The sequence below is a fragment of the Lissotriton vulgaris genome, chromosome 11 (genome assembly GCF_964263255.1).
Source record: "Lissotriton vulgaris chromosome 11, aLisVul1.2, whole genome shotgun sequence".
Lineage (NCBI taxonomy): Eukaryota > Metazoa > Chordata > Amphibia > Caudata > Salamandridae > Lissotriton > Lissotriton vulgaris.
In genome coordinates this window covers 166,852,606-166,865,062 of record NC_141699.1, presented here as the reverse complement: position 1 = coordinate 166,865,062, position 12,457 = coordinate 166,852,606, and the positions used below count along the sequence as shown (strand labels likewise).

General features: G+C 47.8%; 1 protein-coding gene across 3 annotated transcripts in view; it reads right to left on the bottom strand.

Annotated features, from left to right (window-relative positions):
• SH2B3 (SH2B adaptor protein 3) overlaps nucleotides 1–12,457 on the bottom strand; it is a 657,750-nt gene that overhangs the window by 137,390 nt on the left and 507,903 nt on the right. For all 3 annotated transcript variants that reach the window (XM_086943034.1, XM_086943032.1, XM_086943033.1), the window contains one exon: nucleotides 3,087–3,188. In XM_086943034.1, coding sequence (XP_086799160.1) covers nucleotides 3,087–3,188 — 102 coding nt within the window. The remainder of the gene's footprint in view (nucleotides 1–3,086; nucleotides 3,189–12,457) is intronic.

Below are 12,457 nucleotides of genomic sequence, written 5' to 3'. Positions count from 1 at the left end.
TAAACAAACAGTGCACATGTGAAAACTGTGGGAGAGTACAGTGAGCAGATGGGACACGAACAATATAGAAACATACACAACCATGCGAAGCAATAGAGTTTGAAGCAAAATGTAATGGCTTAGAGGTGTGACCCACGCCGGTGAGCGATTACTCAACCGAGTAACACATGTTCAGAGCATTCCTTGCGAAAAAGAAATAATATTCACAGTAACAGTAAATGTATACATGTAATAAAATTCTGAACAGCAATACCCTAGCTAGTTGGAAACAGACACCTGATACGATGGTATATAACATTGAACCAAAAATAAAACAAACATGACATGAAGTAAAAATCACAGGAGTGCCTGTCACCAGAATTCTGTGGCAGGCGAGCACACTGCAGAATAATGTTCACCAGAGGTACCGCAGTGTACTTAAGATGAGGTGATGAATAACAGCTAAAGACACTGAAAAGTACCTCCAGTCACAAAAGCTTTACCATAGATCGTCTCCTCACCAACTGCAGTGAGCCCATCAGGAACGCGCCAACGACACCATAAGGCGTCCTTAACATCCTTCCGTCTTGACACCACATGAAGAAATAGACGTGGTTGGCAAAGAGAGAGAAGCACAAAGCGAGAAGCCGTATGTGTGCCATCACCAAAATGGCGGCGCGCTGAGTCACGTTGTCCTGGGTGGCTCACGGCAGCGGCGTCCCCTTAACGCAAGAGGGCATCAACGTAGCTGAGGGGACGGGAACGTCATAGTGGAGAATGCGACGAGATGAGAGGTAGAGCAAAGAAGAGACTGTGCGTGATAGAAAGGCTGAACAAAAGGTGAGCGCACATATGCGCGCGTGAGATTCGTCTCATGGCAATGTTAGATTTAAATTCAAAACGGTGGTTGCAAACACTCTTGACACGAAGGCTCAAAACAGTATATGAATGTAAAAAAAAAACACTTCTCACCTCAATTTTTTCACAGGGTCATTACGGAACAGTTCTGCTATGTGGCCCCGCCTCGTCTTAACAATTAGTTACATGCTGATTAACATGGAGTAAAACCAGCTTTGCGACAAGAAACAAAAGTTAAGCGAGATACCTTGGCTGGTGCACACTAGAAAAGGCAGCAGAAAAAACCCAAATAAAGTCCACGAAGAGATAGCATCTCTCTCTCTCTGGCCTGCAGACGTTGATTAATGGCAGGCTGGGTAGATTTAGTTTGAAAGCAGCCATGATGGTTGAACAGGGAATAAACTCACTTTTGAGAGTCCACACATGCCACAAATAGGACAAACGTTGAAACAGTCCCACAGAAGATTGTTGAAAGATGCAGGTGAAAGACGACTTTCACATACAGGTTGGTTACCTGAGAGAGAATGATGTCAGGAGAAATGCATACAAAATCCATCGTACAGATGAGGTTAATAGGCAGGCTATGTAGCTTTAAGCCAGAAAGACACTTCTTGCAGACAGCATAGAATAGGCTTACCCTCGCTGAAGGCACAGCACAAGACGCGGACGCTGACGAGCTTACGTGAACTGTAGGCTCAGCACAATTAGAAGTAGGCTTTGTCTGAAACTTAGAGATGGATTCAGGCGAGTAGACAGCCTTTAGAAGATGAACAGCTCTTTAAGTAGAACTTCCCCAGGAACATGAACTGGCAGACTGTTGAGCGCGACGGATGGGAGGTCACTGGTGGGGTCAAGGATGCCAGTTGAAGGTAGAAACTTAGCTTCAGTTACTGTGCAGTCTGTAGTTGGGGTTGCTTGAAGTTTGAAGAGGTGATAGATGCAGGTTCTTTTGCAGATCGTCGCCAAAAATTGAAGTGATCAAGTCCACGCAGGTTAAGGTGATTCAAAGAGGTTTTACTGAAGATGGTACAAGATCACAGGGAGACCATAAGTAAATCAGATCAAGACCCCACCAGGAGCAGCCAGCAGGCAGCTCAGCCCATTAAACTGAGTCATTTGACTCACAACATTCCAAACCAAGTCATCACTGTAAGATTCTACATTGAAGGCATGCATAACATTGTTTAAGAAGTGTGTTATATCTTGACTTCAGTCTCATTTGAAGGATATGCGACTTTTGGCAGCCTTCTAGATGCTTAGCTTAATTAGGGGGTCTTGGGCAAGGTAGCAAATTACTTTGGCTTATCTACAAGGGCTTTTTAGACAACCATTTCGAGGTGCCCGGATCGTGGGAACCGCTAGGTGATCTTGAGTTCCCCTACGATATTAGAAAGGTACCATTGTCCACAACAGCCTTAGACACAATCTAGCAGAACACAACACGACAAACTCCTAAGATGATATATATAAATAAATATATCCAAGCCACACTTCATGAAATCGAAGACACGAACTCCAGTGCCGAAAGAACAAACAGGCATAAATTGTTTTGCAAATGTAATTCGGTGCTCCACCAAAGAACAACCCAGCACGTTTCGGCATGACCAAGGTGTGCGAGATGTCGAAACGCATTGGGTTGTTCTTTGGTGGTGCACTTGATTAAATTTACAAAACAACTTATGGCTGTTTGTTCATTTGGCAGTGGAGTGCATATCTTCGACTTTGTGAAGAGTGGTTTGGATGTTTGCGGGTACCTCACCTGCACCATAGTTGCAGGTACCCAACTACGAGGACTGGTGATCTTTTATATATGTATATGTATATGTATAAGTATGATGAATTGTATGAATTGTGCTGCTACGAGGAAAATGTACATATTGGAGTCCTTAGGATTTTCTCAGTATCTATGGTCACATGACCAAACCACGTGTTGTTGGTGGGAGTGCAGTTTTGAAATATTTAAAAACAGTACATTTTCATTGTGACCGATGTGTGATCAAGGGCTCCTGAGCCAGAAACGCGTCACTGCTGAAAACTTGCCAGAAACGCGTCACTGCTGAAAACTTGGCTGAATAAAAAATAAGATCTTGCTTCATCAAAGTGGTCCGTTCTTCTTCGCCGGCGTGAAAGCCTGGAGGTGGTTTGGACTGTCAATCAATCAAACAAACAAACAAACACACACACACACACACGATTAAGCCCTGCTGCTGCTCTCACATGAATTAGCATGTACAAAATGTAGTTCATACCTTAAGTAAAAAGGTGTTTGGATTGTCTGGCATCTCAAGAGATGTGCACTTTCTTATCTCCAGGACGGAAGAACATTTCGTATGCAGCTTTGGTCTGGAACACTGTAGTAAAAAACATATGTTTAATCAATATTAATTCTCACATAGAGAATCACTTGCATTGGACAACGGTTTTGGGGCATGAAATGCATGTTATTCTACATTGCTTCATCTTGATAAGTCAGAAAGACAAGAAGAACAACTTAAAAAAATACGTCAATTATTTTTCATTCCTTGGCATGTGCTTCCTTGGCATGTGCTTCCTTGGCAGGATGGGCAAAACTACAGGTGATCAAATAGGGGCAATTCTATTCAAACTGGAATTCTGAAGTGGAATGAATCTTAATCTTTCTATGAACTGGTTTCACTCTACCTGCCAGTTTAGGAGAGTGAGAACCGAGGGGCTTTAGAGGGCAGAACTGTACAGTTCCAAGGGGAATTTTTCACTGTGGTGGGATTTTCCAATGCAAAGAAAAAAACCAACGGTCTATTGCATCACAGTTGTAATAGAATGATGGGTTCCCAGACAAAGTCAGCCTGGCATAAATCTGGTGCATCCTTTTGGTGTTCTTACAAGCTTGGGGGAATCTTCTAATACAATTATTAAATATATAGCTGGGTTGTATGATATGCAGACACAGTTCAGGTACATTGCTAGGATTATCTGCATCAGTTTTAAGTTATTCTAGCAAAGAGATGGGGTATTCAGGCGGAGGTGTAGTAGAATGAGGGGTATTCTGATGCACCAGCACACAGTTTTGCAGTACACTGTAAAATAGCAGTACTACAACAACAACAACATATTCCGGCACAGGACCTTGTCAAAAACTGCAAAATGTCAAACTAAACCATGATTGTTATTCACAAAGATGTGCAAAACAAAGTGGCTAGAAGTTTGCCATTTCCATATTACATAGGATAAGTTTGCACATCCTCTTTGGCAAAGGGAGCCTGTTTTTAACACTATCTTGATTTATACCGAAAGGCCAAAAAAACATATTATTGTTAAAGTGCAATAAGTATATTAATGTAAGTAAAAATACAATATCATGGTCCTTTGATTAATATGTTACCTTAATTTATCTGCAAGATAAAATACCCAACTTAATGAAGAAAACAAGTTACTTACCTGTAACTTCAGTTCCCCAGTATTGGTAACTTTCATAGATTCCCATGCTTTGTATCATTCCCCGTCGTCGGAATGGGAGTCTCGGTAACCAAAATACCATATCTGTAGGTACAAAAGACAATGGAAAAAGGCCTAGGCCTCATTTCCTTTTGTAGCATATCACCCTCTTTGTGTAAAAGAGACCAAACTTTGGCCTCAGCCAATCAGAAGTGCCTCACCACTTAGAACCTTCCTGAAGGAACCTCAGAGCCTCAGATTTTCATACCGCACGTTGTGCTAGGGAGTCTCCTTTGAGCTCTGCTCAACTTCTACTCTTCAAAAGGATTACTTCAGGATTTTCTAAAGGATTTCTTCAGAATCTTCCAGATTCTCTTCAGGATTGTTACTACCGTCCAGGATGTCGGAAATTGAGAAGAAAAAAGCCCTTTTCAAGCCTTGTTCCTCCTGTGGCAAGAAAAGGCTTTTTGTGGAGGATAAGCATAAGGACTGCATTTATTGCCTCTATCCTGACCACCAGGCTGCTGACTGTCAGATCTGTCGCACTTTTTCCACCAAGACCCTCCGGGACCGTGAGGGTAGGCTCCTGACATGGCTGCAAAAGCTTAAATCAAGGAAGGATACTGTCTCTAGTGACAGTGAGGATGCTGGATCGATGTCTTCTACAAGAAGGTCAGTGAAAAGGGGTAGGGGTTCCCCTTCTACTTCTGTGGAAAGATCTTCAAAGGCCTCAAAAAAGACCCCCAGTGAGTCTGAGAGCCCAGGTCCCAGCAAATCTCCTCACGGAAGTGTAAAGGAGAGGGATGGACCTTCTACGCCTTCTACAGGTGAGAAGACTGCCACAGCCTTCAAAACACCTTCATTCCAGTCTTCTGAGAGGACTTCAAAGTCCTCGACGACGAAGGCGTCGACAGCGGGAGGCCCGTCGACGAGGACATCGAAGACTCCGTTGACAGGAGGTTCGTCGACGTCGTTACCGTCGACGGCGGAGTCCTCGCCGTCGACAGAGAAACTGAAGACGCCGACGACGAAGGTACCAGCTTCAAGGGTGTCGACGAAGGAGTCGTCGACGACGAAAGCCCCGTCAACGTCGAAAGCCCGTCGACGTCGAAGGTCCCGTCGACGTCGAAGGTTCCGTCGACGTCGAAGGTTCCGTCGACGTCGAAGGTCCCGTCGACGACGAAAGCCCCGTCGACGACGAAATCCCCGTCGACGACGAAATCCCCGTCGACGACGATGACGACGGTGTCGACGGCGAGAGTCCCGTCGACGCCGATGACGACGGTGTCGACGACTGCGGTCTCGTCGACGAGGGCGTCGACGACTACTACAGTGACTATGACAACGGCTGGCGTGTCGACAGTTTCATCGTCGACGACGTCCACGACACCTATCTAGACGGCGTACATACAACCGTCGACTACGGAACCGACGATATTGTCCACAGAAAAGCGGATTACCATTTCTGTGACGCGGATCACGCCAGAGATGACTTCTCCAAGGACGGTGTCCCCTCTGTTACCTACCATGCTCCTTCAAGAGGGAGAATCAGAGGAGGATGAACAAAATGCATATAGCTATGCCAATAGTCCTTCCCAACTATTTGTCAAATGCCAGGACACTGACTCAGAGGGCGAATACGGCCACGAGGAACGTGGTCATAGTCAGCAGCAGCAGCAGCAGCAGCAACCTGAACAGGAAATGGTTTCAGTGCCAACGTCTTTCCTGCAAGATCTACATAAGATGCTACAGGACTATAAGTCTAAGGCTAGTAGACCTCTGCCAAATACGTCAACGCCTGCTACGCCTTCAAGGACTCAGGCTTCATTGGTGCCACCTACTTTCTCGGCTCCAACTTCTCCACAGCCTCAAGCGTCCATCCAACAGGATTCCTCTGGATTGCCAGGGACTCATGATGTTGATGAATCCTCGGATGAGGACCAGCAGTCGGATCAGGTCTCTAATCCCGACACGGAATATGATGAATACGTTATTGACAATCCCGCATCGCCAAATCCGGACCCGGCGGATTCCCCGCCAGCGGATATTGGGGGCTTCCATCAGCTGATGGAGAGAGCTGCGGCAAGATTTAAATTGGCAATGCCTAAAGTTACCACAGATTGTTTCTTATATGATTTTAAGGAACCCTTTCGGAAGACTGCCAGGTCCATTCCTATCGTGGATCACCTATGGAAAGAGGGCATAAAGGCAATGACACACCCGGCGACGGTGGTCCCGGTGCTACCGCGTCTCGAGAAGAAGTACAAGGCGACCGATGATGCCCCTGCGGCCTTGACAGGTCATCCAAGACCAGACTCTGATCTCGCAGGCAGGGCAGAGGAAATCGCGCAACCCTTCGGCACCACTGACAACTCCTCCGGACAAGGAAGGGCGGAGGTTGGATAACGTGGGAAAAAGATTCTCATCGATGGCAAGTTTGCTGGTGCGAGCAGCTAATGCCTTAGCGATCCTGGGTAGGTACGACCGTCCACTCTGGTGCGATGTCGCCCCGTACCTTGACCAGCTGCCTCCTGAATCTACGTCTGAGGCAAAGAAGATTTTACAAGAGGGAGAGGCGACGTAGATGGAAATCATCGATTGTGCAATGGATATTGCAACTACTGCATTCAGTTCACTGGCTGGAGCGGCAGTACTCCGTCGCCAAGGGTGGCTTAAAGCTACCTGGTTCCGGCCCGAGGTCCAGAATAAAGTATTGGATCTCCCCTTTGATGGGGAAGCGTTGTTCGGCAAACTCATTGACGACACCCTGCAAGATATAAAAAAGGACACAGAGACCGCTAGTTCTTTAGGAAGACTTCAGTACAGGAAGTCTCCTTTCAAGGGATCCAGAGGCAGGGGTGGTACTTACAGAGGATCCTTCCAACAACAACGCTATTCCAACACAGGATCCGGTTCCCAGCAACACCGTCAGCCTTACCAGCAGCGGCAGGGCCAGTCTTCCAACTACTCCAGGCCTTACGGTAAAGGGAAGCAGGGGGCACGAGGACGAGATTCGTCCAAGCGCCAATAGCGGCCTACTGGACCCTCCTTCAGGAAGTCATCAGTTGGAGGCAGGGTCAACAAATACCTTCACAACTGGTCCAAGATAACATCGGACCGTTGGGTGCTCAACATCATTCGGAAAGGGCATACCTTAGAGTTCACACAAGTTCCGCCACCCAAGCCCCCGGCAGCCAGTCCTTCAAAACACCAGCGACTCCTTCGGCTCGAAGTTCAACAGATGCTCCGAAAAGGGACGATAGAGCCAGTTCCATCTAACCAAAGAGGTCAAGGATTTTATTCCAGGTTCTTCCTGGTGAAGAAGACGCTCGACAAGTGGCGCCCCATTTTAGACCTCAGGGGGCTAAACACCTATCTCATTTCTCTATCCTTCCGGATGGTGTCCCTCCAGGACATCTTGAAGCTGATCAGCCCGGGGGATTACATGGCCACACTCTATCTCGAGGATGCCTATTTCCACGTTCCGATTCACCCAGCGCACAGAAGGTTTCTGCGATTCACAGTAGCCAAGAGCCATTACCAATTCAGGGTTTTACCCTTCATACTCCGCTCAGCCCCAAGAATATTCACAAAGGTGCTGGCGCCAGTAGCAGCTTTCCTGCGAAAACACAAGTTTCAGGTCTTCCCCTATCTGGACGACTGGTTACTGAAAGCTCCGTCCAGACAAACAGTGCTACAGGCGGTTCAAGCATGTACCAATTTATTTCAGAACCTGGGTCTCACTCTAAACAACGAGAAATCTTGCCAGATCCCGTCCAGAAGAGCTCGGTTTCTGGGAGCCATCTTGGATTCGAAGCTTTCACGAGCTTTTCCTACTCCGGAAAGGAGGCAGAAATTACAAACCATGGCCCAAGACTTGCGAACAAGAAAGTCTTTCAGTACGCCGCTACAAGTCTCTGCTGGGAGTAATATCATCGTGTATTCCACTAATCCCCCATTGCAGACTGAGGATGTGTCCCTTGCAGGAACAACTGGACAATCAATGGAAGCAAGTCCACGGTTCTTTCGATGACAGAGTGGCTATCACTCCGGAGATGAAGGACGCGGCCTTATGGTGGACAGATCAAAACAACTTGTCCCAAGGCCTATCCTTCGCAAGCGACCCGTCTCCACAAGTGATAACGACGGACGCGTCATTGGAGGGTTGGGGAGCAGTGCTGCAGGACCTACATGTCAGTGGTCATTGGTCACCCCAGGAAAAACGCCTCCACATCAACCTGTTGGAACTCAGGGCGATACGACTGGCTCTGCAAGCGTTTCTTCCTCGCCTGGAAGGTTCACAAGTGCTTATCAGGACGGACAACACCACGGCCATGCACTATGTGAACAAGGAAGGAGGGACCAGATCGCGCCCATTGTCACGAGAAGCCCAGCAGGTCTGGGAATGGGCGATCCAACACAAGATGTCTCTGATGGCAGAACACTTGCCTGGCGTCCTAAACGAAAACGCCGACAGACTGAGCAGGTCATCCTCGGTCAGCCACGAATGGGAGTTGAATCAGGAAGTCTTGGAACAAGTCTTCAGCCGGTGGGGAAGGCCGGACATCGACCTTTTTGCCACTCCGACCAACAAGAAATGCCGGTCTTACGCAAGCAGGCTTCCCCATCAAGATTCACTGGGAAATGCCCTTTCGATAGCCTGGTCGAAGACATTTGTCTACGCTTTTCCTCCCATTCCTCTGATACCACGACTAATCAAGAAACTCAAGGTGGAACCGTGCAGGATGATCCTAATAGCCCCGGCTTGGCCGAGGCAGTTCTGGCTCACGGAGCTCCATCTGTTGTCGATAGCTCCCCCCTTGCCTCTAAGAATTCTGCCGGATCTTCTCACGATGTCCGAAGGACAGATAATGCATCCAGACCCTCAGTCGTTACACCTGACTGCATGGCTCCTGAACAGCTAGAATTTATGAACCTGCCATTGTCAAGGGAGGTTAGGGAAGTTCTGTCCCAAGCAAGGGCTCCTTCAACTAACACTGTGGTAATTTACTAGATCTGCATGGTCTTCATTCACCTTTGTTTTCTTAAAGTAGGATAAAATGCATACTAGGTATTTTTTGTACTTTCTGAAACATTTGTGTTAAGCCAGGGATTGTGGCTCCCTGGAATACTGCATCCACTACAGGCATCTGTATTTGAATCCATGGCCACAGGTTCAGATCCCAGCAATACAGCCGTTCATCCTCCTAAGTTGATGAAAGGAGTGCCACTAATTTGGCAACAAGAAACATCCAATATCTTTCAATAGCATCAAGAGTCCAATAGGTGAATATGCACTCTACAAATACCTTTAATCTACTTTTTCGTGCTTACTTCTTTATCATGTGATGCAGTAATGTGGGGTGGGGTCGATCAAATGTATGAGAGTGCATGGGATAGGACTGACTACTCCAACTATCATTCTTTCAGATGCAAAACTGACATATGCCTCTGCTCAGACCAACCCGTGTTTCAGATGTGATTCTGATATGTGAATGACTGCGCCCACAACTAATTCAGTCGCTGGTGTGGCGTGCGGAATGATTCTGAAGTTGTCCTACCTCCCTTACTTAGACACATCGGACATGAGTTGCCATTACCCAACCTAGCTGACCTTTTACACTTGACCGTGGTACGTGACCAACTGTTACTCACTCCTGCCAGACTATCAAGGGTAAGGGTGAGACGTGATATTCTGTTCCGGGTCTGTCGTGTTTCAGGGAGGATCCAGACAGGTGACTGCACTGACGTACGTTGCCCATGTCATCTATGACATCTTCGTAAGTCGAGGCTTACGTCATGGTAGGCTGACCCTTTGCCCCATGGCAAAGGGTACGTGATGTGGAAGCAAAATGTGAATTACACTACACCTGACCCATGTATGAAAAGGGCTAGATAAAGGTACTGTAATTATGTTTAGTGTATGTAATTTTTATTATTTTTTATTATTGGCTAAGCCAAAACTTTAAAAACACAGTAGCCTTGCCAGGCGTCATTTTGAAAGGAATATCTTCTGCTTTTTCTGTGGGTGACATGTGTGACGTTCCAAGTGCCCAGCTATATGATAGTCAGGCAGTGGTGCTGTCATGCATAGTAATTTCCCAATATGCCAGCCCTTCCATAAAGCTCACAGCACTCGACGGGCGAGACATGGTGCCACTGGGCCTTCTAGGTGCCGTCCAGGTGCCTCAGGATTTTAAATATATGTTTTACTTTTATATAGTGCAACTCTTAACACGCAAGGTGTCATTGTGCCGCAGAAGCAGCAAGATGAAAGCTTAAGAATGACTGCTTTCTCGCTCTCCCTAGATTGTTCTCAGGGCTACTTCAGGGGCGAAATACAGGCTCCCGAAGCCCCTGCGGCGCAGGAGTGGAGGGGGGGCGTGAGCTGCAGGGGGCCCCCTCAGCACAGTACTCAGGCCTGAGAGCTCCGGATTAAATCCGAACGGGGGCTTCTCCGTGTACCATGCAGAGGGCCTCCTCAACTTTCGTTACGCCACTGGTCAGCCGCACTCCGCTTTCCAGATGAAACTAGTTCCTTTGCCTATTTCCATTATAAAAGTTTGAGTCCCAGAGTCTCTGCATGTGAAGTGCCTTTTGGCGGATATGCCAGAACGGGCTGCGGTATCAGACAGGACATGGGGCCTTTACGCAGATATTTGACAAACTGCATCCCTGCCCTACTAATCTTTCAGAGGCACGTGAAGGTGAGACCATCATACATGTAAATAAATACAAATTATGGTATTAACTCCATAAGCTAGACAACATTTTCAGATAATAAAAGTCTATACAAAACACAACTGCAGCATTGGATTTCAGGCTGTTTGGTAGATGGAATAATTTGGTTCCTCTTCAGCACATGAAAAACAATGGCGGAAGAGGTCAAACTCAGGTCACAAACTGAGTCTTAACCGGTTCCAGGCTTACTGAATCCCGGTTCCGGGCGTTCAAAGGCACATTATGCCTGGCAAATTACGTTAGCCCCCCCATTAGATCGAGTAGAGAGGTCAAACTAGATTGACCTGCAATAAATCTTTTCAACGCCGCAAGTGGGCGAGGACAATTTTCGATATAGGATAGGGGACTAGTAAACTAGTGAGATCTCAGGCCTCATTATAAAACTATCTTGAGCTAAATACCCAAAGAGCTGTAAACTGTCACTACTTCAAATCTTGTCCCTTTTGACAGGACTCCAGGCTGGCGCTATTTAAGATCCAATACTCCTGTAAACAAGCATTTGCAATGCAATAGGTCTCGCATTAGGAAAGTGTGAGCTATTGGTATTGTAAATGACAATTTTTTTTTAATGTGTTGGCTATGAAAATATATAAATTAATAGCATTGTTATTCACAAAGCCAATAGCTTACACTTTCCTAATGCGGGTCCTATTGGCTATGGCAATGCTTATTGGTAGCAAGCAAGGACAGTGCTGTTGTGGTGCTGAGTGATGATGTGGTGGTGCCCCCCGTGAGTCATGTGGTGGTGCCCCCCGTGAGTCATGTGGTGGTGCCCCCCGTGAGTCATGTGGTGGTGCCCCCCGTGAGTCATGTGGTGGTGCCCCCCGTGAGTCATGTGGTGGTGCCCCCCGTGAGTCATGTGGTGGTGCCCCCCGTGAGTCATGTGGTGGTGCCCCCCGTGAGTCATGTGGTGGTGCCCCCCGTGAGTCATGTGGTGGTGCCCCCCGTGAGTCATGTGGTGGTGCCCCCCGTGAGTCATGTGGTGGTGGTGGTGCCCGTGAGTCATGTGGTGGTGGTGGTGGTGGTGCCCGTGAGTCATGTGGTGGTGCCGCCCGTGAGTCATGTGGTGGTGGTGGTGCCCGTGAGTCATGTGGTGGTGGTGCCCGTGAGTCACGTGGTGGTGGTGCCCGTGAGTCACGTGGTGGTGGTGCCCGTGAGTCACGTGGTGGTGGTGCCCGTGAGCCATGTGGTGGTGGTGCCCGTGAGCCATGTGGTGGTGCCCGTGAGTCATGTGGTGGTGCCCGTGAGTCATGTGGTGGTGCCCGTGAGTGGTGCCCCCGAGTCATGTGGTGGTGCCCCCGAGTGATGTGGTGGTGCCCCCGAGTGATGTGGTGGTGCCCCTGAGTGATGTGGTGGTGCCCCTGAGTGATGTGGTGGTGCCCCTGAGTGATGTGGTGCAGCAGCACAGAGACTGAAGTTAAGAACACGCAGGGTTGAGTGCTATAAAGCGCGTTCAGTTTCAAAG